Raw genomic sequence first — 26,319 nt, 5'->3', positions numbered from 1 at the left:
TATATATATATCCGATATTATATTATTATTATCGATCTTCTTTTTAAAATAAAACTATTTGAAATATATTCTTCCGGTAAAATGATCTGATTAGTGGCAGAATAGTAATTAAGCACCTCTCTTGCTGTATTCCTTTCTGATTTCAAAAGACGAAAAGACATGGAGATAACAAGAGGAAACAAGGGGGTGAGAAAATTTAGACAAAAGGTGTGGATCCGAAAATACCAAAATACTGGTGTACTAAGAGATACTTTATATGTATAATAGAATAGAATTTGATCTCCAAACAGATCCCATTTGTTTACATATATCTATATTCTATCAACCTTTTACAAACTTTACAAGAATAGTACGCCAACTAGATCCGCAACCTCTTTGTCTCGAGATTTATACATTTATGTCCGGATCAGACTCGAGTGCTCTTAAAATGCGCTCATGTAGTATGTAGTATGTAGTATGTAGTATTTTTGAGGAAGGGAGAAAGAGAGAGAAAAGGGGGGGATTAAAGGGGAAGGTTGATCGTCTAGATGAAGATATATGACCAAGTTTTACTTTATTCCATTATGTCTATATGTATGTGTGTACTTCTATTCAGCCAATAACAACACGGACATGTATATAAGAGTGCTGGTAGGTAGGCGAGTAAGTAAATGAGTAAGTAAGTGAGTTAGTGAATGAATGAAACTTATTCTTAGCTTAGTCTCGCTTCTGATCGTCCATTTCTTTCTTTCCTTTCTTATTTTGTTTACGAATGACTGGATGAGTAATTCTGTTTCTTATAAAGAAAAGGTGCATTTTAGGATAAATTATTCTTCATCGGGCCAAGTTTAGCCTTATTGCCACCAAAGAAAGGAGGTGTACTGGGGAACCTGTTGGCTATGAACGCATCAACCATTAGATTATTGAATCATTAGACTATTAAATCATTGAACATTTTCTTATTATTTATTAAGAATATCTACAATATGAATATGAACATTATTATTAATAAATTTAAGGTATTGAATGATTCCGGTTAAAGGAAATTTATATATATTTATATACTTATATACATTTCTTTATTCTTGTGCCGACAAAATTATATATACATACTAATGTTCTAATGTCTATTAGAGATACTCTAGAACCAATTTTTTTTTATTTTGATTTTGATTATGCTTATGTACTTCAAAATAGAAACTGGTCTTGTGGGTAAGTAAGTCTAGGCGTGAGTAGGTGTGAGTAGGTGTGTAGTGAGGGTGTGAGGGTGTGGGTGTAGTGTGCGTAAAGTATAATGGTAATACCAAATATCTTAATCTAAATCTGTGCCTTACGCCCTCATGTGTTTTATTCCCAAAAGTTGATAGTTTAGAATATGCTGTGGCGCGCACGCAAATACGCATATAGAGATCTATGTATACACTTATAAAGGGAGATATATAGTAGGTAGATAAAGAGAAAATAGAGTAAGAACATAAAAATAAACGCTATTTATGAATACAAATAAAGAACCAATAAAGAAAATTAAGTTGTGAAGAAGTTTAATAAACTATTTCTCGTTCTAAAGTCTTGTTGAGATATTACAGGAATTCTGGTGATCTAATTAACTTTTATTAGATCCAAACAGGCACAGGCACAAATGCAGATATATAGATATAAAATATACACAAAAATGAAGTTAAAATGTAATTTATATATTATATTTGTTTCAATCCAGAACCATCTTTTTTTGTTTCAATTTATAAAATGTATAAATACAATAAAAGAAAAAAAAAGATATGCCTTACATATCTTCAAAAAACCGACATCAGGCCCTGCATATTCTAACCTACATGCAGTGACCAATGTAGCCTCTCTATTTCTTCTTTTTAGTCTGAATAAGGTGTGCTGTTATCATTCAAAGGAGAAAGGTCTGGATAGTAAGTAATATAGCTGCTTGTATTCTATGTGTTTATTTATATTTATATATATATATAAAAAGGTAAAAATGGACCCTGGATGTGAGTGAATAAAGAAGAAAACAATTATAAATATATTTATACATTATTATTGCCGGTTCCTTGGAATGAATTCCAACATGAACCATGAGGTGGGGTTAACTTTTAATTTATTTATTTATTTAGTAAAAAGATATATGGAAATGAGGGTGGCTTGTTCTAGAATATTTTTTATTAAAATTTTCATTTTCATTTTATTAATAATTAATAATAATAATAATTATAATATAAATATATGTATATTGTATATATATATAAAATTTTGGAATCACCAGCCCTCCAATATCCGTAAGTTTTTTGTGGAATATTGAAATAGGGCGCTAAGACATTCTCAATTTTTATCTTAACCTGGATAGACACTCTAAACAAATCCATTGAAAGGATTGGCGAGTAACACGCAGGTTTGAGAACAAATTGCCGCACAGAAATTTGTTCGATCCAAAGATTCATAAGTTGCAGCCGCTCCCGGAGTATATATAGTTTCAAATCTTGCACTAACTTGTGGTTCTTACTTTTCATTTTATATTATCGTTTTTTTTGATCTACGTATAATAATGATTTTAGACATCATTAACCTTGGACAGTATGGTGATCTTTTATCTATTACCATAAAAATATTAAATTTATTTAATATAAATATATTTCTTGATTTATAAACTTCAAAAAATAAAAAAAAAAGTTCAAAATTATTACAAGATGTCTATTGATTATTTATTTTAATACTTGTCATTATAATGATGCCAATTGATACAACAATACTATATTTCTGGCGTCAAATTTCTTTCTTTGATTTGCTATAGTAAAGAAAGTAAAGAAGGGAAAAAGGAGGGGGGTTTGAGAAACGGAATTTATTTATTTTTAATAAAGAAAAAATAAATAGAAATCATTCTTCAAATATACATTACAAGAACCAATAATAATAGTGATGATATTGGTATTGGTATTGGTATTTATTAATTTCACTGTCTATTTCTTACTTTTAATAAAGAGAAAAAGAATATATACATATCTCTAAACATATAATCAAATGAATAGTGGTAGTGGTATTCAGTTGGCTGTTTTTTTATTTCATTATTTTTGGGGGTTTTTCAGATGGTTGATTTATAATTTGAAATTTTACTACAAAATAATGATAATTATGATAATGATGGTAATGATGATAATAATCAGCCCACAAAATAAATAGATATAAAATATTTAAATCTACTACAGTGCTTGATAGTGTTTTGCAGTGTTGGGTAGTGTAACGCAATGAAATGCAATGAAATGCAATGCAATGTAATGTAATGTAATGTAATGTAATGTCTATTTATTTTATTTATTTCTTTTAAAAAAACTCAAATGCATTCTGTTGGATTTCTACCAGTTAAATGATTTACGCATAATAGTTAATAGTAAAAATAAAATAAAGAAATATGGTTCCTAAATGGAGAAAACAACCATAATATTTCGGATGAGTTTAATGGATTTAAATCCTATTAACTTCTTCTTCCTACTATTAAGATTTGTAAAGAATATGTATATCAACTAATGTATATAATTTCTACAATCTTGGCATTCAAATAAAATAAATACAATACAATAGACAGTGGCAGAATTGTGGCAGAATTATGGCATAATTTTTATATCATTTTTGTTTTCTTTCTTTTTTTTTAAAATGAAATGAAATAGAAATTAATTACCTGCATTTAATATAAAAGAAAAGGAAGATATTAGCATACATTTACTTATATATTTTGAAGCATTTAAGCTTCAATACCAAGATCCTTGGCGTACAGATTTACGAGCAAATCGTACAGAATCCCCCTTTTCTCTTTCTTTCTTTCTTATTCTTATTACGATTATCATCATTATCACAGAATTAAACCCTTGCAGTAAAATAGAAGTAGTAGTAATAACAATACAATAGGTACTATAGTGTAAGAAATGCAAAGAATAAAATTAAATTAACAGTCATACAGAATGCACAGACACCCATCACATAGAGAGAGAGAGAGAAAATTTTTTTATATGACTGTGGCAATGGGACTCCTTTATTTCTACTTTTCCTCCTATTGTAAAAATGAAAAAATAAAATAAAAAAATTATTGCTGGATTGTCAGTAAGAATTTTACAAGAGAAATCCCAAAATATTTTGTATATTAATTGAAACATTCATTCATTCTTATTTACCAATACGTTAAATGACTTTTGTGAAATTATATTTATGTGCCTTTTTCTCTCTTTTTATTAACAGGTTACACCAAATATCCGGCGAATTCAACCGGGTTCCCAAGAATATTATTGGTTTTATATTAGTCAACAAAATAATGTAATATAAATAAAAATAAAAATTGATCGATTGGTTGATTCTGACAGCCCCACCCTCTTCCTTTCAATTTTTCAATTTTTATATTATTATTAGTTATCTAATGGTCAATTGGTCTATCTTTATATTTCTATATGATGTTTCATCAAAGAGTGAACGTGTTTGGTTTGACTAGTTGGATATAAGATCCAATACTAATAAATCCTAATTTATCCCGGGGATTTTCTTGTTTGTATTGGAAAATAAAATAAAAAAGCTAAAAAGCTAAAAAGCACTCTCTTTCGTTCGATTCTTTTATATATACTCTCACACACACACACACAAAATAGAGTGTTTGGTTTTGAAAGTGCTAATTTGATAATCAACTCACTGTGTGGAGCCTTTTTTTGTTATTTTAAAAAAAAATGAATTTATGAATTCAAATAAATCGCATAGAAAAGAAGACTCCAATTTACAGAATAAAGAACTGTCTATCAAGTGTCTCTTATACTTGTCTTTCTATTCTGCAGCAGTATAGTAAAGACGTGTCCAATAGATTCAAAATATCACTTGTGTGATTTGAAAAAAAAAAAGGCAAAAAAGTACGACGTTGTACATCATCCCGGAAGAAAGGACATTTCTCATCGAGTGTGGGGATCCGTTCAATTCTCCTACTGTCCTTTCGTCTGTTAAAATGTCGCAAATTTTGTGGAGAGAGATGTACTACATCCGATACTTATATATGAATATTGATCTGATGACTTGAGTATATATTAGATAATAATAAATAAAATAAAATATATCGATTCTACCCTCCACCATGGGAAATGCAACGGAGTGTACAAGATACGGGAAGATCAAGTACACCATTGTATTTTTTCCTATATAATGCCAGTCAATTAGACGCCAGAAAGAAATAAAAAATTAAATAAATAAATAATACCATCATCATAATCTCTTAACCTCATTCAAACGAACCAACAGAAAAGAAACATGAAAGCATCTCTTATCCTCATCTCTTGCTGGCTCATCAGCAGTGCCTTGGCCAGAAAGACATGTGTTATCCCTGCTTCCAAGGTCTCCGGGGCCGATGACTCTCTTGCCATCATAGACGCCTTCTCTCGCTGTAAAAAGAACGGCGAGGTTGTGTTTAGCAAAGGAACGACCTACAATGTCCAAAAGGCCATGAATATCACCGGTCTCGATGATGTCCACATCTCTCTCAGGGGAAAGGTCTTGTTTAGCGATGACATGGAATACTGGCAAAAAAACATCTTTGCTCTCAACTTCCAGAGTGCTGGCACCTGGTGGGTTATCGGCGGCCGCAAAATTATCATGAATGGTGGTGGAACTATCGATGGAAACGGTCAAGTTTGGTGGGATGCTCAGGTAAATAATTCTTATATGTATAATCTACTAGAATGCAAACTAAGCCAACTTATTAACCTCATACACACAATACACACAATACGTATATTTTATATAGGCCATCGATCCACGTCCAGTCGCTCTAACATTCGACAAAGTAACCGATCTCAAGGTCGAGGATGTGTCCTTTGCACAAGCTCCTTTCTGGCATCTGTTCGTCCGAGATGCACAAGATGTCATCTTTGATCGAATCAATATCCGTTCAGTCACTAATTCCACCGTAAGTCAATCTATTTTTCTCTTCTACATTTTGTTCGACTAACTTTAGAGCATCTAAGCATAAAAAATTACCCATTTATTTATTGACACAACTACTTAGTTCCCTACCCATAATTCTGATGGCTGGGATCTTTTCCGCAGCTCAAATGTTGTTATCAAAAACTCTGTTATTGTCAACGGCGATGACTGTGTATCCCTCAAGGCCAATGCTACCGACGTAACCATTAAGAACCTGAGCTGCACTGGATCTCATGGCGTTTCTATCGGATCCCTGGGCCAGTACAGTGGAATTGGACAGATTGATGTCGTCAAGAATGTTCTTGTCAAGGATGTCACATGCATAAACTGTTCAAACGGTGCTAGGTAAGACATACACACATATATATATACTTTAAAATCCAAATCAAAAGTCTCCCACTAAACTTTATAAACTATTAGAATCAAGACATGGCCTGGTGGATTGGGATTAGTAGAGAACATTACATTCGACCATATGAATGTCACAAATGTCGACTATCCAGTCATGATCACCACACGTAAGTCTCTTTGTTAAATCTGATCTCATTTTGGGAGGCTTTACTTGCTGTATATACATATATTATCTTCTGCCAGAAGTTTAATTTTTTTTATTATATATTATATTATCAGATTATTGCGACAACAACCAGATGGAATTTTGCTCAGGAGCCGATACTCACTCATTAACAATCAAAGACGTTGTGTTCAATGACATCTATGGAACCATATCTAGCGCCAAAAAGCCCATCGTGAGCCTCAACTGCTCGAGTGAGACTCCTTGCTCAAACATTTCTCTCACTAAGATCAAGATTACCCCCACTGCTTCTACACCAAAGAATGTGTGTGACTATGTTACCGGATCAGAGAATATCTCTTACTGCAATGCCTAAATATACATTACAATCTATTAAACATAATATATACTATTATATATATGTGTGTGTGTACCTGACTAGGTTTTGATTATTGATTTATTTACTCATTTAAAAAGCTGGAAGTCCATCCTAACCTATGGTTTTTTGAATTTACCATATTAAAGTTCATATGCCAAACAAATCAATTGACGTGGACAGACTAAAAGTTCCAAAAAAAAAGGGGCAAAAAAGGGGTAAAACAAGTACATCTTGAACTTAACCGATCAGCTTAATTTATGACTGTCCACACCTTTTTCTTTTTTTTTTAAAAAAAAAAGTTCAAAATTAGTCCAAAATACATATTAGATAAAATTGTACTTATAATCCTGTCTCTGTCATTATGGGAGAACATTTTATGGCAAGTTTTTCTAAATCTCTCATTCTATGGTACATCTTCTCCATGAAAAGATGCTTCTTTTCTTAATCCTAGTGACAATGGAAGAAAGCTAGCTAATTAGAGTCGATTAAAATTCTTGCCCTTTTTTTTGAATTTCTAGTCTGTCCACACCAATTGTTAACCATGAGATAAAGGTACAATGCTATTGTATTGTGTTATCTGGATTATAAAGACCAATTTTGATAGCATAGTTTTTTGTTTTTAATTAACGAAGGAGCCTTTAGCTTTAATAGTAATAATAACAGTCTAGTCATCTCCTGGTTACACACTGTAACGTTAGCTCATATAATTTCATTAGCATGCTCTTGGAGATGAATCGCCAGCTGGATTCTTTTTTTTTTTTTGCTTTGGTTGCACGTTTATACAGCGTATTGTCTTTAAAGGTTAAACAAGTATTTGAAATGGTACAACTGAATACAGATATATCTTTAATTACAAGTTCACTAAAGAGTGCTTTTTTTGATATACATGTTTTTCATTTTCTATATTTCTATTAGCCCTTTACATATATATAATGCTAATAGTCGGAGCCTGATGCTTTATTCTCTCAATTGTATAGAAAGCAAGCTATAATACATAGTAGTATATCATTTAAATAGACTGGTATCAATTATTAAATATACGTTATCTTTTTATACAACTTTCAATTCTGAAATGCAAACAATTTCCACTGCTCTATTCACACCTATTAATGTTGGCAATTCCCCCTTGAGCCACAGAATCGTACATTGCCCTCTGACCCGTATTCGTACCAACGCCGACCGCGTTCCGGTTCCTTTGATGACCGAATACCACAAACAACGCATCTCTGAAGGTGGTTTGCTTATCGCCGAAGCCACGATAATTTCAGAAGACGCCGGTGCTTACCGACTTACTCCCGGGATATATAACGACAAGCAAATTGAGGGATGGAGGAATATAACCACAGTTGTCCATGATAACGGCGGATTTATATATCTCCAACTATGGCATGCTGGACGTGCTGGTGTATCCTCTTTGATACCTGGAAACAAACCTCCTGTTTCTGCATCTGCAATTCCAATTAATGATAAGAATACTATTGGCGAAGATTCTGAAGTTCCTCATGCCCTTGAAGTTGAAGAAATCTCTCAGATCGTAAAGACATACACTCAGGCTGCTAAGAATGCTATTTGTGCTGGATTTGATGGCGTTGAAATCCATAGTGCTAATGGCTATCTTCTCGACCAGTTCATTAACAGCTCGTCTAATGTACGTACGGACCAATACGGAGGTTCAATCGAAAACCGTGCTCGATTTACTCTGGAAGTTGTAGAAAGCGTTTCCAAAGCCATCGGACAAAACCGCACTGGAATCCGCCTTTCGCCTTGGTCAGGATTTCAGGATGTAAAGGATAATACGCCTTATGAGACTTGGGGGTATATTGTAGAGCAATTGCAAGAAAAACACCCTAACCTGGCCTATATTCACTTTGTTGAGCCTCGCGATGATTATGTCAGTGGGCCTAACCCCCGAAAGGATAGAAAGGAAATCATGGAGAAGGACAGTATTGAGCCATTCCGCAAAGTATGGAAAGGTCCACTAATTACTGCTGGTGGATATACGACAAATCCCAAGCGTGCATTTGAGACTGCTGAAAAACTAGATAATACGTTGATCGGTTTTGGTCGTACGTTCATTGCAAACCCTGATCTTGTTCTTCGTCTCAAGAATGACTGGCCCCTAAATAAGTATGATCGCTCTACCTTTTATGGAGGAGACAGTACCGGATACACTGACTATCCTTTCTATAATTCTTCCGCAGCTAGTGATATTTTAAAAAAAAATTAGCTTGTTACTATACTAGCGTTATCTATACCATCTATTAGATGCATTTCTCTTATTCTCAAATATCTTATTGTGTATTTAATACGTTAAGCTTGTTTCACAAAATACAATAAAGTGAAATTCAAATAAAATATTGTGATGCTTTTGAAGCTACTATATTTAATTATGCACATTTTTATCAGGTATTTTGATACACCTCTACGCACAGGTCAGGGCACATTGTAAAAATATCATGTATAGTATAAAAATTAGGCTGACACATGTTTAAGCACGATGTTTGGTGTCAAAACTTGTTTTTACGTGCAAGTGTACCATAAGCACAACTTTTTAATGGAAAGGCAAAGATTTTTCTATAAAAAAAAAGAAGACACATTAAATTAGATACATGATAAACTACTAATAGATATAAAGGCAGTGAAGCTCAAGTCCCCCCCCCCCCCCCCGATATTTGGATACAGTTAGAACGCACATATATCACATCTTTATGATAACAATCCAGACATACCCTCATAATCCATGCATATAGGAGCATTCAGCCAAAAACTTGTACTAAATTTTAAAATCAAGGCTAAAATACTATTAGACATCTAATTTTATACCCTCGCAATTAAAGAAATCCTCAGGATATAACAAAACCATGCCAAAAGACTGCTTGAATTTCTGGAGCAGGTTTTCTTAAACACATACTGTAATTTATGCCACTACACCTTTTTAGTAGCTACTCTCATTATCTAGCCACTGATTGTGTCAAGACTACTACTGTCTACCCTCTTTCCGGAAATTATTAGTGTAAAAATAAAAATAAATTTTGGTGCATTTTTCTACCATTTCTCTGCTTAATGCATCTTTTTTGGTGCACTTGGTGCATTCCATTTTTGCACCAAATCAATTTTTATTTTTTGTACCAATAATTTCCAGAAAAAGTGTATATAAACATTATTGTGGAGTGCTTCGGATTCATAATGAAAATCATTCATTATGTATAATATTACAAAAGTATTCCCAAATATAAATATATACTAGGGCTTTTTATTATATATAGTACAAAACAAAGTTAAAATGATTTAGTTATTTTTTTTAAAAAAAAAAAACTACTCCCACAAAGTGCAATGTTATATGTGAAATCCCATTATTTAATTTTCACTCGCCGACCTTTTTTGCTACTTTATTTGTAGCACATAAAAAATAGACAGTTTAGTAAGATTTTTTCTAAAGTAAGATTTTAACTCCGAAGTGGAAAATTTTTGCGTTTTTTATTATACGACATTAGGAGAAACAATATTTTCAAACACCGTCGCATTTTTTTTTGTGTAGGAGAATTGCTAGCCTCACAAAAATGCTACGCTCCCAGGTGTTTTTAAATTACTAAAAACAGCTTAGACAGTTTGAGTTCCAAAAATGCCCTGCAATCTACCAAAAAGATTTGGCATTTGAAATTCAAATTATTTATTTTATTTTCTTTTCTTTTCTTTTTATTTTTTTACGAGTTTTCAATTAGTCTTTTATTTTTTATTATTATTTGCCAGCAAGTAATTGACCCTCTTATTCCAATTATAATTTTATTTAAATATTATACTGCATTGCAATAAAGGTATTTATGTTTGATTTCGGATTAGTATCTCAATATTAGAAAAAATTAATACTGTGAGAGTTTTATTTATTAAAGAAAGCTAAAATAATATTCGAGGTGCTCGGAACTGATCTTGGGTTAGTATCTTAAGATTAGAAAAATTAAATACTGTGAGAGTGTTATTTATTAAAGAGACAAAACATTAAGTATATATATCAATCGATAAAGACTTTCTTTTTCTTACTATTCAATTTGCCTCTCTTGATATTTGTACTTCCGCTATGCTACGTCTGGCACACAAAATCTACCCACACACACATAAATCTACCCACACACACAGAAATCTACCCAGGCACACAGAAATTCATTCGGACACACATAAATTTACTCGGACACACACATTTTTTTTGTGATGAATTCATAGACCTATATAAAGAATAAATTAATAAATAATTAGCATACTTTTTGAAAGTAGGGCTTTCCCTTTCCCTTCAAGTTTTATGCAACTCTTCGTTGTGGAAAGCTTAGCTACTATATTACAATTAAGGTGTAAAAATAAGTCGAGCAGTTTATTGAATGGATAGTAGACTTTAAGTGATGTGGTTGTAAAATAGTTAAAAGATTTGCAGAGAATCTAAAGGCAGATCCCAAGTTACGTGCTTATATTCCAACTTTTTAAAGATATAGATATACAAAATTTTATTTTATTATTTCCAAAATAATTAATGCTTTTGTTCTAATTTTTTATCCAAGCAAAGTATTTATAAAAAAAAGTATTGCTCATAAGTATTGGTATCAATATATGTGTGGGGGTACACCAGTTTGGTCTTATGCACTTTCCGAAGCTTATAATGACAAAAAGTCGGTAATTGAAGAGACATTTAACAATTGTAAGCTTGCTTGACTCTCCCGGGGATGTATGTTTTCATGTTGACTAGACCTATGGGAAAGAAGGAATGTCAGTACCAACACAAACAGCAAGAAATTAAAAGCTATCTTGGCCATTTTCGTCATGTCCTGCTTCTTGACCAAAGTGGAGGTTAATATCGCTCAGCGCCAACTATATGAGGGACTTTATTGGTATAAAGCTCCCAGCCACACACGAGCCGAAATTTAAATGCGTAACAAGATGTTTGGTTTTAAGAGACTCAGACTAAGCAGGTAAGATGTTGGAACATATGTGACATGTATTGTGTAAAAAATAAAATCAGAGAAGACAAATTTTGCTTTCTCAAAATTAGCCAGAACAGATGACCACGCCACTGATGTTATACTTCATAAAAGTGTGTAAATAATTACGAAAGACTTTGCTCATTATTCCAACCAAGATGTCCCCATAAAAAAATGCTGGAAGATGCTATGACCCGTAAAGGTTTGAACAAGGTCTCTCTTTGTGCATTATTCCAGCCGTAATAAAGTATTCGCTGGCTTCTATGGTTGTTGGGACACCCATCATCAGCTCAGACGGTGCTCCGCCAAAGAACAGTATACTTGGACAGAATCAAGGGAATTCATTAAAAGATATAAAGAGAAAGGATAGCTGCTGAAGATATGAGCGCCACCTTTCTCAATATAGCAGCAGCAATAACAGTGAACATATGTACTTGCCGTCAATATGTCACTTTTCTCTCTTTCTGCATTTTATTTTTGTTTCGTCTAAGAAAAACCAATATCGTTTCAATTTCAAGTATAAACAATGTGGCTATAAATAAGTGAATATCTCAAAGTGGATGCTATATTTATCTCATATCCATGTGTTCCTTTATAATGAGAATGCCATTCAATGGGTATTTTCTTTAGTTCCATGGTTTCTATAATGTGTGATATATTTATAATCAAACAGCTAAGAAAGAGCTTAATTTTATCTATTGACGTATTTTACATATTACTCTGGTATTGGGACTGAGGGTGTAGAAGTATATAGACAATATGAACAGCTTCCTCATTCGAAAACATTATTTATCTTTTGATTTCTGTTGGCTGTAGGAAATAATAAAAGTCCTTATTAATTTTATATCCCTTTCATAATCTCGGGTGTAGCAACAAATGGTCCGTGTAGCACTAACCATGGGTTTCCTTTTAAATCTTGGTCTCCGTCTGGTGATAGTATTTGACACATACATATATTTATGTTGAAAAATAAAATTTTGGATAATATAAGCTTATAATCAAAGAAGAAGGAAAAACGTGTGGTAATGATGCTTAGAATGACTTGATTATGAAACAAATAATATGCATAAATGGTGCACTGTGTCCTTCTTTGGTCACAAGAGGTACTAAGAATCAATGTCCCAACCCGGAAAATAATTGCGACATTTGTTGACTGGAAATTCTCGCCTTCTTTTCTTTTCGAGGTTTCTGGTAGGTTGAATGGTGTCCCATCTGCCACCTTGTCTACCGCTCATATCCTCCTTAACCGACTCCGGAACGAGATCGCTCTTGACCACGGGTCAATTTAGTTTCTGTCCCCCTCCCATACTACTTCCACATATAAAACAAAATCACAAAAACAATTAGAAAATTAGAAAACCCAAAAATAAGCTGTGACCACCTTTATTACCTAGTAGTGTAAAGCTTCACCCAATAAAACAGAGCCTTCGGCTCCTTATATAAAAAATGGTAGGTTGAATGGCGCCTAGTTGGGTCATTGAATAGAAGAAATAACAGTTGGGTAATTTTTTTTTTCGGAACATTGGTGGCATAAAATTGAAGTAATCATTATACATAGACTTCATATACTGCCAAGACCATACTGAGTGCTCATTTTGAAGCCTTTCTTTTTATAAGCCTTTTAGAAAAACCTAGGGTGGTACTAAAAGCCATTTATCTTCTATTCTCCAGCTTGTCTTTTTTTCCCGGCCACACACAACAGCTTTCCGATTTTGGCTTCTGGTTTTTTTTTTCGGAGATGGATAGAAAACTAGTAGGAGGCATTGCTGCACAATATAGCTCATTAAATTACCAAAATATACTCCTTGTACTTAACGTGGTCAAGTAAATAAATGTATGTATATTTACATACTTGGCCAACCTAATGGTGCCTTATGCCATATTAAGTCATTGTTTTTATTGGATTTGAAATGAAAACGCAAGATTCAAATCAGCCCAGATTTCAAATTTAGAACAAGATCATGACATATGTAATTTATATACATATTCCAGAATCTTTATTTATTTATAGAATCTCAACCCTTTCCCTGACTTTTTATAAACGTATTTTTTTTGTATATAAAGAGGGTCGCTTTATGGCCCTTCTCTTTTCTCAGCATCCTTTTCTTTCTATCTCTCTATCTCTCTATCTATCTATAAGCTTATTAACTAGTTAGAGTGTTTAATCCTATAAAGAAAAACCCATAGTCTTTTATATCAACACTCGAATATACAAACAAACGAATGAATTAAGAGACGAGCGAACTAACAAACTAACAAAATAACCAGCAAACGAACGGACGAACGGACGAACGAACGAACGAACGAACGTACAGACGGACGAACGGACGGACGAACGATTGAACGAATTGACGAAGATACGAACGAACGATTGAACGAACGATATTCATCTCACCAACCTTATATAAAACAAAAAACCAAAAAACATACCATGATTAACAAGCAAGAAATAAATAAATAAAATATTATTAACCTTGAATAGGTGCAGTAGATATCCTTTTGTGTCACAGTATATGCTACAGGTTCATTAAAGGTAAATGACTTTCTAAAAATGTTTATTATGCTCTTTATTTTCTAACCTATTCACATAGACAGACTTACTCGACTTCTCCACCCAAGCACATAAAAATGTATCCTGTGAAATTCAGTAGAACTTTTCACTTTCTCTAGGGTTCCCTTAGTATAATCAATTACAGACTTGTAGTAAACAAGAAATGGTAAATAAGTGATTAAGTTCCCAAGTTCTACAGTATGTTTAACCAATTTTTTCTCCTTCTTTCTTTGATAGCCTCAGTCTGTTACAGCCCAAACTACTATTTGGATCAATTTTTCTTATTTTTTAATTGGAATATGAAATACAAATAATGAAAATAATAAAAATCTACCCAAATATTTAATTCTATATTTTATACAATTTATTTATATATATATTTATTTCAAAAATGACACGCAAAAATAAAATAAGAAAAAAAAAACATTATGAAAACATAAAAACATTCTTTTGGGCAGTGCACATTTTCTTTGCACGATCTGTTCCCACAATACGCTCTAGTTTCATAAAGTCATACTTGGAAAATACAGCAGTACAAGATAGTGTGGCTTCTTCTGATGCACTTGCTTCATCAAATTTAAGTCCCAAGAAATTCACAATCTCGGTGTAAAACACTGGGTTGTCTGGCAAGCCGTAAAATACTACATGGAATGTACCTCGAATGTTATATCTACACAGTGTCACAAAACACATTAATATCATTATCATCAAATTAATACCATTGATTCTTTATTTACCTTCTGAAAAAGTGTAGTCGCTCTGTATACAACATGAAACTTGTATGACCGTGGAAAAAGTTTGATCTTGCACGGGTAATGGCTGGTCCAGATGCATATCTATACAATACACTTTAAGTAATAGAAACGATATATAGATATATCATAAACATACTCAGAGCATGCTTCATGGGAGAACAAATTGTCCTTGAGATAGTTGCGAACTCGAACAAAATCAAAATAGGATGGGATGAAAATTAGGGTATGGGATTGTGTGATGGCTGATCTACGGAGGGACGGAAGAGTCTGTAGAGTAAATAAACAAATAAATGAGTATTTTGACATTGTGAATCACTACTGCTTGGTAAAGAACAACTTTATTTCTTTTACCTTTTCAATAAAGTATTTGAATCTTGTATCATCAGAGGTCGCCAGCGAAGTAGAATCAATGCGTGTAAAGGTCTTGATATGAAAATAATAAAAATAAATAAATTGTTAGTCATTTCCTAAGAAAAAAAAAGATTTATATCTTTTTACCTGTTGTACTTGGGGAATCACATTCACAATTGATCCCTCGTAAGTTTGCTTGATCTTGAGTTTCCCAGATACGTTTTTCATGTACTTGTTAAACATAGCATTCAATTCTGGGGTCAAGAATTCAGAAAACACGAGGGTTTGACGAAGATATTTTGCCCTAGAAAAACAAACCATGATAAGATAGGGTAGTCAGCTTACATTAGGACGCATATGAAAGTATGATGGGTTTGGACTTACTTTCCATCAAGATACCAGCTTTTGATTCTTGAGATATCACAACCATGGGCATCCTTGGGAATAAGGTTAAGGTGATCACAAATATGCTATTTTTAAATAATATTAAGCATAATTAGCAAGTGCAATAGCAAGAAAAAAAAAGTAAAATCACGAAAATGGTCCCACATTTAATTCATAGTATTTACCTCGATATGTTCCCAGTTCTGCATCAAAAAGTGGTTGGCTTGATCAAACACAACCAGCTCAATCGATGACAAAAAGTCAAAATCACGTTTCTTGTCTCTGTTTCAAAGATTTATATAAAATTAGATACATTGAAACATTCGTGTGTTTATGTATCTGCATTTTTCTTCTCTCAATATTTACCCATCAGTACCAATCACAGTACGTAAACCAAGGGGAGAAGCAATGATGATATCAGCACTGTAGAAATCAGAGTAAATGTTAAGGGTCTTTTTGGTGAACTTGAGTCCTAATCGGAAATGATCGTCAATGTTTCCCTTGAATGTCTCCAAGTGGTCTGCAGGCTTGGACTCATCAACAGACTCCTCTTCACGCAAGTTAAATTGGTCGTAAAATTTCTTCTTGTTGTTCTGTTGCTCAAGTATATAAGTTACTGTTACTTTGAAATAGACTTTATACTAAGTTTACCTGCTGTTCTGTACCCGAAAGCTCAATCAATGCATTTACAACATCTACTGCCGCATTTCTGAAAGGGAGGATAATCAATACCCTTGGGCGAGTAAAGCCCTGATCACGAACTTCTCTGTTATTATAAAGTAAATTGTTAATATATATATAAACATTTTTACATTATAAATCAATCAATCGATTATCAGTTAGTTGGTTAGTTACCCAATGTCTGCATCCTCTTTTTGGGCCTTTGCAATCTTAGAGTTGTTTTTCATGACACGGTCGCGGGTCCTTTTTAGAAATAGAGTGCCATAAGTTTCACAGTACTAAATAAACAAGTCAAGTCATACACTTCACCAAGCATCAACTTACTTGGCAACATGATTAAGAACATGCATCGCATAGACATTTCTGATCGCCTTTGCGTTATCAATCGTACGGTTGCAGTACATGATATCGCGATAATGGTTGGCATGGTCGAAAAGACGCTCTTGAAGAGGAGTAAACAACTTTTTCTCTACAAATAAACACTTGATTATTTAGACGGATTCCTGTTATATATTCATCTATTTATCTTATTCTCTCTGTTATTAAACCTACTGCTTTTGACAACGTCCTTGTTTCCTTTCTTCCATTGGTTGGCAATACGTTCTTTTACACCAGCTTCCTCAAGACTCTCAATCTTATGGACTTCCTTGATAGATTTATCCTCTTCAGTAGTGTAGCTCACAACTTCCTTTAATGCCTCATCTTCGAATGCCTGGGCAACCCACTTTTTTTGTTCAATAAGAGCAATCTTTTGATCGAATGATTTTGGTTGCTCATCGGCAAGACGGCTTTCGAATAAGTCGGCTAGCAGACATCAAACTTGGTGATTAATCCACAGATCAATATACCAACCCACACACATATATAGTTATCCTTACCTTTTAAAGCCTCTTCATCATCACTAGACTCATAACCACCAATCTCTTCTTCCTCTTCTTCCTCTTCTACAACATCTTCATCACTGTGGTTATCCTCTTCTTTTACTTCTTCTGATTCTGAATCTTCAATTCCATCTTCCAAGATATCTGGATATAGATATATACACCGTTAGGTTTAGCTGAGTGCATGCTTTGAATTGTTCCTGAATCAATATATATATATATGCGAACCTTCTTCTTCGATTTCTTCATCCAACTCTTGTTCCATGTCTTCTTCAAGTTCTTCGTCGTCACTCACAATATCTTCTACACCTTCTTGTTCACGCTGGATTTTTTTGTAGAAATCTTGATGCTGCGATGTCTTTTTCAAAGAGCCGACTAGCATAGAGTACGCAGAGGGCTTTTGCCAGTCTTCCTCGTCTTCTTCATCGTCAGTTGATTCAAACTGTCTCTCTTTACGTTCACGATCTTCATCCATTTCACGATCCAGATCTTCCTCAACTACAACTCGTCGAATGCGCCTAAATACACCAAAGTATCAGCATAAACTCGTCTCTCTAATTGTTTGTGTGCGTCTGTTGTATATATATGAATATATATATATATTACTTCTTGGGTGCTTCGTCTTCTCCACTATCCTGTTCTTGTTCTTCTCTGTCGCCATCCTCATCAGCGAAATCACGAGGAACAAGTTCTCCGTAATCGAGCATATCCTGTTTTTGCTTTCTCGACAGGTTTCCATATTTGGTAGGTGCTTCTTTACGCTTGGAATTAGATTTTGCGGAAGAAAGGCCCGAGACATGTTGAGTAGCCGATTTGCCCTTCTTTGGCATGCTTTTGCTAATGGCTGATTTTCCCTTTGCCATTGCTATTTTATTACTATTATTGTCTTTAGTGTAATGTTAAATGTCACTTTTTTTTTTTTTTTAATGTGAATGAATCCCTTTTTTGCTTTTTCGAGTAGCTATTTTGTGACAAGCGTACTGTGACTTTTTCAGGTTTAAGCCTCCGTTTGGCTGCCCTGTCTGGACAAATTTAGGTTCAGCGCAAATGCAAAAAAGAAAAGAAAAAGAAAAAGGTTGACAAGGAAACCAATATGACTTGCTATTATCAACTAGATAATAAAGAAGGGACATTGGAGAATTGAAGTAGCAAGACTATCAATATTAAAGAGTACAAATATTGAGAATCTTTAATTAATTTGTCTATTAAATAAAAAAAAAAGTAGATGGGAGTATCAACTGAAGACATGGCATATAATGAAAAAAGAAAAATGAAAGCTTACAAGCTCATTACTTAAAAAAAAGCATAGTGATCACTTTGTGCCCAATTCTAGTCCTGTAGTAAGTGTCGAGTTAATTAAATTAATTTCTTTAATGATATGCTTATTTAATGTAAACTGATCTAAAAACAAGAATAATATTCAAAAATAACAATACAAATCGGCTTAAAATGCCTACTGTTCTTCTCTTCCTTTGCTACATACATTGCAGTAAAAGGTCCCTATTATCTTAAGAAGCCTTCTAGACATGTTTAAAGGAAAACAGTCTGGACGACTAATTCTGTGTCACCCAGGTTTCCTGTATAATTTTTGAAATTGAAACAAATTAATTTTTTTTAAAAAAAGAAGCCCCAAATATAGAACATTCGCTTGGAGACAAAGCATTAAAAATAAGAACTAAAGCGATGATTTCCCACAATAATTATAATAAATTAAGATATATTTATTTGATTATTAGTAATATTATATTTAATGGTATTTTGTGTATAATTTAGCAATTCATTAATAAAATTTTTAATCATTATTTTGCCTTGAATTTCAAGTAAGATTAATATATATATATTATGTATGTATCTACTCTTTGAAATAATCACATTCCGCCGGCAGAACTGTTGTATAATATTACCTGAATGGAGCTAAAAGAACCAACAGAGAATCATATTATTAGGTGGATAGTGTGTTGGTTGAGTAAGAAGCTAGAATCTGAAATAGGGAAACCCAAGGAGAAAGCTTAGTACTCTAGATTGGCTAATGGTGTCTATTATGGCAATAATACATGGGCGTCATTGTGAAACGTGCGTAAAGATACAAAGGAACACACACAAAAGACTAGCTTATTTTCATCAATTTCCGCTGTAATATACACACATATAAAAAAAGAGACAAAGAGAGAGAGAGAGAGAGAGAGAAAAGTAATCGGATCGCCAACCTTTGGGCTGAGAAAGAGTGTCTGGAACCGATGAGACGTGTTTTTGCTTTTTGCTTTGCTTTGCTTTGCTTTGCTCTATAAAGGTACGCGATTTATATTCTTATTATTATCGTTTTGATTGGTTTTAAAGTCTTTAATATGTATAGAGCCATGCTTATGGATCCGTATTATCTTTTTACTATCAAAGTACATGCTCTAGACTTTGCCAAGCCAGTTTAGACTGACCACAAGTATGATCTGAGAAAGCTAAAATGGGTTTTATGGAAGCATAGAGACCATGACGCATGCCATCTTTTTTTTTAAAGTAAAGTAAAATAAAAATCAATAAAAATGACAGGTTCAAAGTCTTATTCTTTACGTCAGTACAACATCAGCTTTGTGAAAAACGTCAAAAGGAATTACTGTTAAACAAGGATACTTTCACTAGTTCAACTTGTTTAAATGACGTATGGTATGAATTCATCAGAACTAATACCTTTCTCAAATTTTCTTATAAAAAGGGCCAGTACTTTGACTCAATCAACAAACATTATTGCATCGACAATTCTATAACTTTCTCTTAAAAACAAATCTATTCAATATGGTCAACTACGTTCCCTCCGGCTACTTCTTCATCGCTTCCCAGTTCAACGGCAAGGTCCTTGACGTCGAGAAGGCCTCCACCAAGGATGGTGCCAAGATCTGTGTCTGGGCCAAGAAGGATACTGACAGCGACAACCAGCAGTGGGAGTACCGCAATGGTCACCTGATCAACAAATACTCTGGAAAGGCTCTTGATATCAAGGGCGGCAAGATCAAGCACGATACCCGCATTGTCCAGGAAGACATCAAGGAGGCCTCTGAAGAAGCTGATTCCCAGCGCTGGTTGATTGATCCTCAATACTATATCCACACTGCTGCCGACACTTCCTTGGTTCTTGACATTCGGTAAGACAATTTTTTTTGATTGCAGTAAATATCATCAAACTAACATTAAATAAATAGTGGTGCTGAAGATGAAGATGGTGCCGAAGTCATCCTGTACGAGAAGCGTGAAGGCACTGCTTCCTCCAACCAGAGATGGAACCTTATCCCTGCCAACTAAAAATATTCCCTCCCTTTATCTTATTTTTGTTTCTTTACCCGGCTACATTTAACTTTTATTTGCACATATGAAAAAAAAGTAACTGTAGTCAATTGCAAATATATATATATATATCAAGTCTTTTCTTGCGCTCTTGTCAATAAAATATTCCCAATCGCGTTTACTCTTGAATGACTCTATTAATTGAACAACAACTTGATGTCCACAAAAAATACTACTTGGTAAAGTTGTATAAAATTATACCTATTTATATAGGTGTTATATTGAATATTATGTGGTCAGCAATAGTTTTAATATAATCGTTTGATTTAATGCTATTTTAGTTGAACAAAAAGAATAAAGAATATAAAGAATATAAAATATATAGATTTAAAGTAATCAACTATCTAGAGACATCAATCTCCATCTCTCAATGTTTTCTATTGGGTCCAAAGTCATACTGACGGTCTCACGATTTACTTGCGGTGGCGCACTATTGGACATAATTCTTCTCATATACACCGGCATCGACGACCTTCTGTCTTGCGGACTATTGTCATCTTGAAACAATACCTCTTCCATCTCTTCCTCCTCGTCATCTTCTTCATCATCAAATATATCGTCGTAATTGTCCAAGCTAGCCATATCTCCATCCTCCTCCCAAGCCGTTTCTTGGATATTTTGTTTTGTAGGAAGTCGAGCATCAACAAAGGGATCATGTACTGCATCAAAGAAGCAATCTTCATCATTACCGCCATTATCCCATAATTGTTGTTGGTGTGATGGTACTAGTGGTGGGACTGATGATTGGGTAGTAATACCTTTGCTTGAATCTTGAAGTTCATTCTGCCAGTTGAGCATGTCACTTAGTGAGTTCTCAACCCAATTTCCACTTCTGAAGCTGTAAGACAGTGGGTGAGCAGCAGGCCGCTCGGGTATCATGGGTGCATTTGGAGGAATGTATGATTCTGGGAAAACGAGCGTATTAGAGCCAGACACGCTTTGAGAAGACGACTGGAGACGACTGCTACTACTATTAATATTACTACTGGTCTCTAACGGATCAGATGGCGAAAGTTCAGCCCAGGGACGTAAAAGTGGCTGAAGAAATCTTATATAGGAGTCATACAAGGTTGGGTGCGGGCAACTACGAAGAGCCTGTTATTAAAAAATAAGAATTTATAAATAAATATACACTTTTATGAACAAGGAATGATAAGCATATACTAGCAAAGCATACCTTTGAAATCTTGTCAAATCCAGACAGCATGATCTCTAAGCGCACTTTCTCTTGTTCTCTTGGAGTAGTTTCACCCCTGTAGGTAGTTGGTGGAGTGGTGACAATGGTGCAAATAAGACGAAGGTGGGTTATCTGATGATAAAGAAGATATTTGTTTAGTTTACGTTTAAGCAAAATAATAATTAAACTATCATCTTACCAGGTGGTCTACTACTCCTTCATCGACCATAACTAGGCCACCTTCTTCCGGATCTGCTTGTGCTGAGCATGATGAACCTGGGGACCCATCTGATTTGGCTCTTTCTTCCTGCGATTTTAATTTTAACTGGCGGAACGCACTCTCAAACTTGTAATCCAAAACTTGGGCCAAAAATGTAATTGGTTCAATGTGGCGATCAACAGTGTACTGAATTTCTCGCATCCAGGCTGTATAACGAGGTTTTGGGGAATCCATGTCGGTCTCAGATATGCCTCCTGGATGGTCCTCGTTCTCCAGAATAACCTTCATTATCTCCTGCGGATTTGTTTTAAGGGACATCCGGAACGGCAGATCTGTTTTACTTGATTGCTCACAGCCAGTCTCGTCTAGGATGCGATCAGACGGACGATCAAGCAAGAGCTGGCGCAGGATATCATAACCATGAACATACTTGGAAGAATTATGGGTCGGCTTCGTCTGAAGCGTCGTAAGAGTACAAAGAATGTTGAGAAACAACGCACGAGTGATGATGTCTAGTCCATAAACACCCTTTTGCTTTTGGTTTGAGGGCCCGAATAAAAGATCTCGAATGTGTTCAAGGCCAATTGGGTTCATCAATACGCGCTCAGTACCAGATTGCTATAGACAGTAGACAAGACAATATATATATATATATATAAATCCATAGGACCAAATATAACATTAGATGTCATTTAATTTCTCTAACCTCATGGGTCATAATAGCCTTGAAGCATTTTGCCAACTGTTGAAGAAACTTGTCATCTTGGGGTCTCCTAAAATTCATAAACAAAAAAATGTGTATACATCAGCACCCCAAAACTGTCAATTTCACGGGATTTGTTGATACTCACTTCTTTGGAATCTCTTTCATTTGACGGAAGAGGTCCGAGAGGGCCTCATATCCACCTAGACTTAGGAACTCTGTAGTCCAACTAGACAATCAATTAGACATCTTCTTTATTCTTGTTCCAAAAATTAAAAATCAAAGAAATATAGAATCGTATTGCATTTCTTTCTTTCTTTTTTACTTTACCTTGCTACCACACTTCTCAAAAATACTCTAAGGTCAGCCACGTCGTTTTCTTCGAGCTCTCTGACATGTGTCTCTCTAAGGACTGTTACAAAGTACTCTGGTGTACTTTTCATCTTGCCGCGAACTGTCCGGTGATTTGTATCACCATGTGAACCTCCAGCCAGAAGTGACGTATTTTTTCCACCACGGGAAGTACCCATTGACTTTGTGTTCGAGGAAGTAGCCGTGGCCGTACTTGTAGATCCATTCGACTTTTGATATGAGGCCGATGAACGATTTGCCATTGAACTGTCGTCTTTATCTGAAGGCGAGAAGAATTTTCGATCACGCACATTCGAAGGTTGTCCTTTTGATTTGCGATTGATGCCAAGTGTTGCAGCAAGCGAGAAAGGAGATGATGAAAAGGTCGAGTTTTTTCGTAGGAGCATACGTGACCGAGACGATTGTAAGAGTACGGATTTTTGTTCGGTAGTGAGCTGAGTAAGATTTGGCTTGAGACTGGTTGGTAAAGCATATTCTTGCTGTACTAAATAATGTTAGAAACTTTGCTTTTTTTTTTAAAAAAAAAAACATTCAGGCCAAGGTAAAGTTTTTTTTTATCTTCTTTTAAATTAAAAAAGAGTTACTTGCCAATAATAATTCAAATGCTTCATTGACATCGTCTGGACTAAGTTTGGATAGTTTTCTCAGGGGTATTGTTCGTCCAGGCGACTGTTTGACAGTTTTAGAGCTAGATGATGATGGCGGCGGCGAAGGTGGCTGTTCAACTGGGGCGATAGAAGTATGAACAGTTGGATTATCGAGACAGACAGTGCGCAGTGGCGGTGGCGTGTTTGGATTGATTGGTCGGGCAGAATGGTTAGAATGCATAGAGAACATCGAGTCTACCCTCGAAGCTGTTTCTATGTCTTGTATCATCGGCTCATGTGGTTGCAGATAGCTAGGTTCCTCATCAGGCTCTTCGGGTGACAGGTCAGGTTCGCCTGTAGTGGGTGATCGAACTCTTCGATTATGCTGAAAGAAGAATCCGGATACCCGATGAAGAAGTTTGTTAGGATTGTTGGCCAAGGCAGAAGGGCCCGGGGAAGACGGAGGGGAATCTGCAGGAGATCCCATGGGATCCGAAGCACTGGATGATGCCTTTGCTTTACGCTGTGCCATGGAATATAATGAATTAGTAAGAAACCGAGAAATAGAGAAAAGAGAAAAGAAGAAAAAAAAACAGAAAGATAGAGAGGTTCAAATAGGGTACAAAAAAATGACAATCGTTTTGTTTGATTGTTTTTCCCTTTCCTTTTAAGGGTACTTTCTCTCTCTCTCTCTCTCTCTCTTAGCAGAGGACGGTTGATATTTACCATTTACCATTTACCGTTTAATATTTGTATTGTATTGTATTATATTTTATTTTATTTTATTTTATGCCTTAATCTTTCTTTTTTTTTGTGGCTACCATATTCAGTGCTCAGGATTTCCATATACAGGAAAGAAAGTCTTTGAAACAACAGTTATCCAAATAAAGGGATATTATATATCTTTATTGATTATTGTTTATTGTTTATTGGCAGTTAACCAGACTTGCCACAATAAGGTCATTAAAGAATATAAGTAAAGAAGTAAATAAATAGATAGAGTAAGCGTATATATATTTGTATGTATATATTTGTATGTATGTGAGTTGTCTGTTCTTTTTTTTTATGTAAAGGATTGAAGTGTATTTCATTGTGAAAACAGTAATTAGAAGAGAACAAGGAAAGCAAAGAGAATGAAGAGAAAGAAAAGGAAAAAAATAATTAAAGGGAATGAATTAAACCAATTGATGTGTAGTAATATAAACAGAATATAAAGTAGTATGATAAATTAATGAATGTCTTTAGTGCGACTTCTTCTTCTGAAGAGATCCCATGCGTGAGAGAGTTTGGAATATTGAGAGACCAGCAAGTATTCCGCTCGTAGACTTCTTGGGTGTTGTGCCAGCAAGAGGTATCATGGTTTCTTCTACCTTATAAGGAGCGTCGATGATTAGATTAGCAGTGGGTGTTACAGGAGAAATGGAGGAAGTGGTGGATGAAATTGTAGAGGCAGGTGAGGGTGGAACGATCGCATCTGTCTGTGCAACATATTGGTGATTTGGTATTGGGCGGAGGTCAAGCTTTCGAGGCTTCGGCACCTGTCGTTTAATGTTTTTGTGGGGAGATGAAATGGGAAGAGGTGTAGATTGGATGTGAGGTCGACTCAGTGGCTGACTTAGTTGACGGTTGAGTGATTGCTGGTTTAAGTTGCGAATAGGCAGCGGTTGGCTAGATTGGCGGACAAGAGTTTGTTGTAGTGGTTTATTCTGGGCAATTGCAGCTGCAGCTGCAGCTGTTGATTTAAATGATTCATAGCCAAGAGTACTGGTGATAGGCTGCTCAAAATGATCAATGCTGGCTGCCTTCTTGAACGATTCGTAGCTGGGTACAACTGCGTGTGTGGATATCGGTTGAGTTTGACTCATCACAGACCGCTTGAATTCTCCATAACTGGTGACCTGGTTTGGCTGGATCAAATGGCCAGGCCAACATTCACTCATCATTGTATCCAATTTTGACCACGCATCCATTCTAGCCGTCTGTTCTGACTCATACTCGTGTACTGTGGGTGGTTCGACTGAGAAACTCACTTTACGGCCACAGGAGGGTCTATTTCTGATGGAGCCCTTGCGTTTTGTGATTGTGGTTGTAGTTTGCGTGGGTTTATCAGGGGGCGTGTTTTGTCTGAGTATATCGGTATAGAATTGCTCTAGATCTATACGCTTTGAACGACCATAGGAGCTTGGCCATGCAGTGGGATCAATGGGGCCAAGAGTAGCAGACATGTTTATTGAATAGATAAATAGATGAGATATAGTTGGAAGAAGAGGTACGGGGGGGGGGGGGGGGTTTTGGAAAAAAATATCAAGGGCCCTGGACTTTTTTCCTACCAAAACCCTGTGCGGAAACTGGGTTGTGGAAGATTCCACCATTACCACCAGAGAACCAACCATCCGGTTTATTAAAGGTTTTTAAAGGAATTTTCCCAATATTAATAATTTTTCCAAAAAAAAAAGGTGGCATTTTAAATTATTTTTATAAACCCAAATGGGGGGGAAAAAATTTGTCGGGGAAGTAAAAAAAAGAGGGGATGGGGATG

At 34.9% G+C, this 26,319-nt stretch overlaps 6 protein-coding genes across 6 annotated transcripts in view; 3 read left to right on the top strand and 3 right to left on the bottom strand.

Annotated features, from left to right (window-relative positions):
- Nucleotides 1–5,256: 5,256 nt before the first annotated feature.
- Nucleotides 5,257–6,818, top strand: PHYBLDRAFT_57294 (glycoside hydrolase family 28 protein; the record flags this gene model as incomplete). The annotated part of the gene is made up of 5 exons (XM_018440232.1): nt 5,257–5,652; nt 5,750–5,911; nt 6,011–6,273; nt 6,349–6,446; nt 6,559–6,818. 5 exons carry the CDS (start codon nt 5,257–5,259, stop codon nt 6,816–6,818), a joined length of 1,179 nt encoding a protein of 392 aa, XP_018290835.1.
- Nucleotides 6,819–7,893: 1,075 nt separating this feature from the next.
- On the top strand, nt 7,894–9,048 carry PHYBLDRAFT_113057 (hypothetical protein; the record flags this gene model as incomplete). Its single annotated transcript, XM_018428325.1, has 1 exon — nt 7,894–9,048. The coding sequence occupies one exon, from the start codon at nt 7,894–7,896 to the stop codon at nt 9,046–9,048; it is 1,155 nt and encodes a 384-aa protein (XP_018290834.1).
- Nucleotides 9,049–14,702: 5,654 nt separating this feature from the next.
- On the bottom strand, nt 14,703–16,923 carry PHYBLDRAFT_133964 (hypothetical protein). Its single transcript, XM_018429608.1, has 11 exons — nt 16,832–16,923; nt 16,682–16,750; nt 16,478–16,592; nt 16,193–16,419; nt 16,012–16,108; nt 15,827–15,912; nt 15,590–15,746; nt 15,443–15,514; nt 15,228–15,358; nt 15,074–15,172; nt 14,703–15,006 (listed from the first exon to the last, which is right to left on the bottom strand). Exons 1-11 carry the CDS (start codon nt 16,909–16,911, stop codon nt 14,763–14,765), a joined length of 1,377 nt encoding a protein of 458 aa, XP_018290833.1. The 5' UTR covers nt 16,912–16,923; the 3' UTR covers nt 14,703–14,762.
- Nucleotides 16,924–19,657: 2,734 nt separating this feature from the next.
- On the top strand, nt 19,658–20,847 carry PHYBLDRAFT_187180 (carbohydrate-binding module family 13 protein). Its single transcript, XM_018439344.1, has 4 exons — nt 19,658–19,678; nt 19,742–19,899; nt 20,096–20,522; nt 20,580–20,847. Exons 3-4 carry the CDS (start codon nt 20,176–20,178, stop codon nt 20,677–20,679), a joined length of 447 nt encoding a protein of 148 aa, XP_018290832.1. The 5' UTR covers nt 19,658–19,678; nt 19,742–19,899; nt 20,096–20,175; the 3' UTR covers nt 20,680–20,847.
- Nucleotides 20,848–21,057: 210 nt separating this feature from the next.
- On the bottom strand, nt 21,058–24,312 carry PHYBLDRAFT_169050 (hypothetical protein; the record flags this gene model as incomplete). Its single annotated transcript, XM_018435998.1, has 7 exons — nt 21,058–21,816; nt 21,899–22,030; nt 22,098–22,736; nt 22,825–22,891; nt 22,970–23,050; nt 23,152–23,677; nt 23,778–24,312. 7 exons carry the CDS (start codon nt 24,310–24,312, stop codon nt 21,058–21,060), a joined length of 2,739 nt encoding a protein of 912 aa, XP_018290831.1.
- A 346-nt stretch (nt 24,313–24,658) lies between these two features.
- Nucleotides 24,659–26,319, bottom strand: part of PHYBLDRAFT_187178 (hypothetical protein) — a gene marked incomplete at its 5' end in the record, with an annotated part of 2,274 nt that continues 613 nt past the window's right edge. Inside the window, one exon of the mRNA XM_018439343.1 lies at nt 24,659–26,106. Coding sequence (XP_018290830.1) covers nt 25,022–26,106 — 1,085 coding nt within the window. The 3' untranslated portion in view covers nt 24,659–25,021. The remainder of the gene's footprint in view (nt 26,107–26,319) is intronic.

This window comes from Phycomyces blakesleeanus (assembly GCF_001638985.1).
Source record: "Phycomyces blakesleeanus NRRL 1555(-) unplaced genomic scaffold PHYBLscaffold_12, whole genome shotgun sequence".
NCBI classification, from domain to species: Eukaryota; Fungi; Mucoromycota; class Mucoromycetes; order Mucorales; family Phycomycetaceae; genus Phycomyces; species Phycomyces blakesleeanus.
The sequence above is the reverse complement of the archived record's forward strand: the minus strand, read 5'-3'. Positions and strand labels throughout refer to the sequence as shown.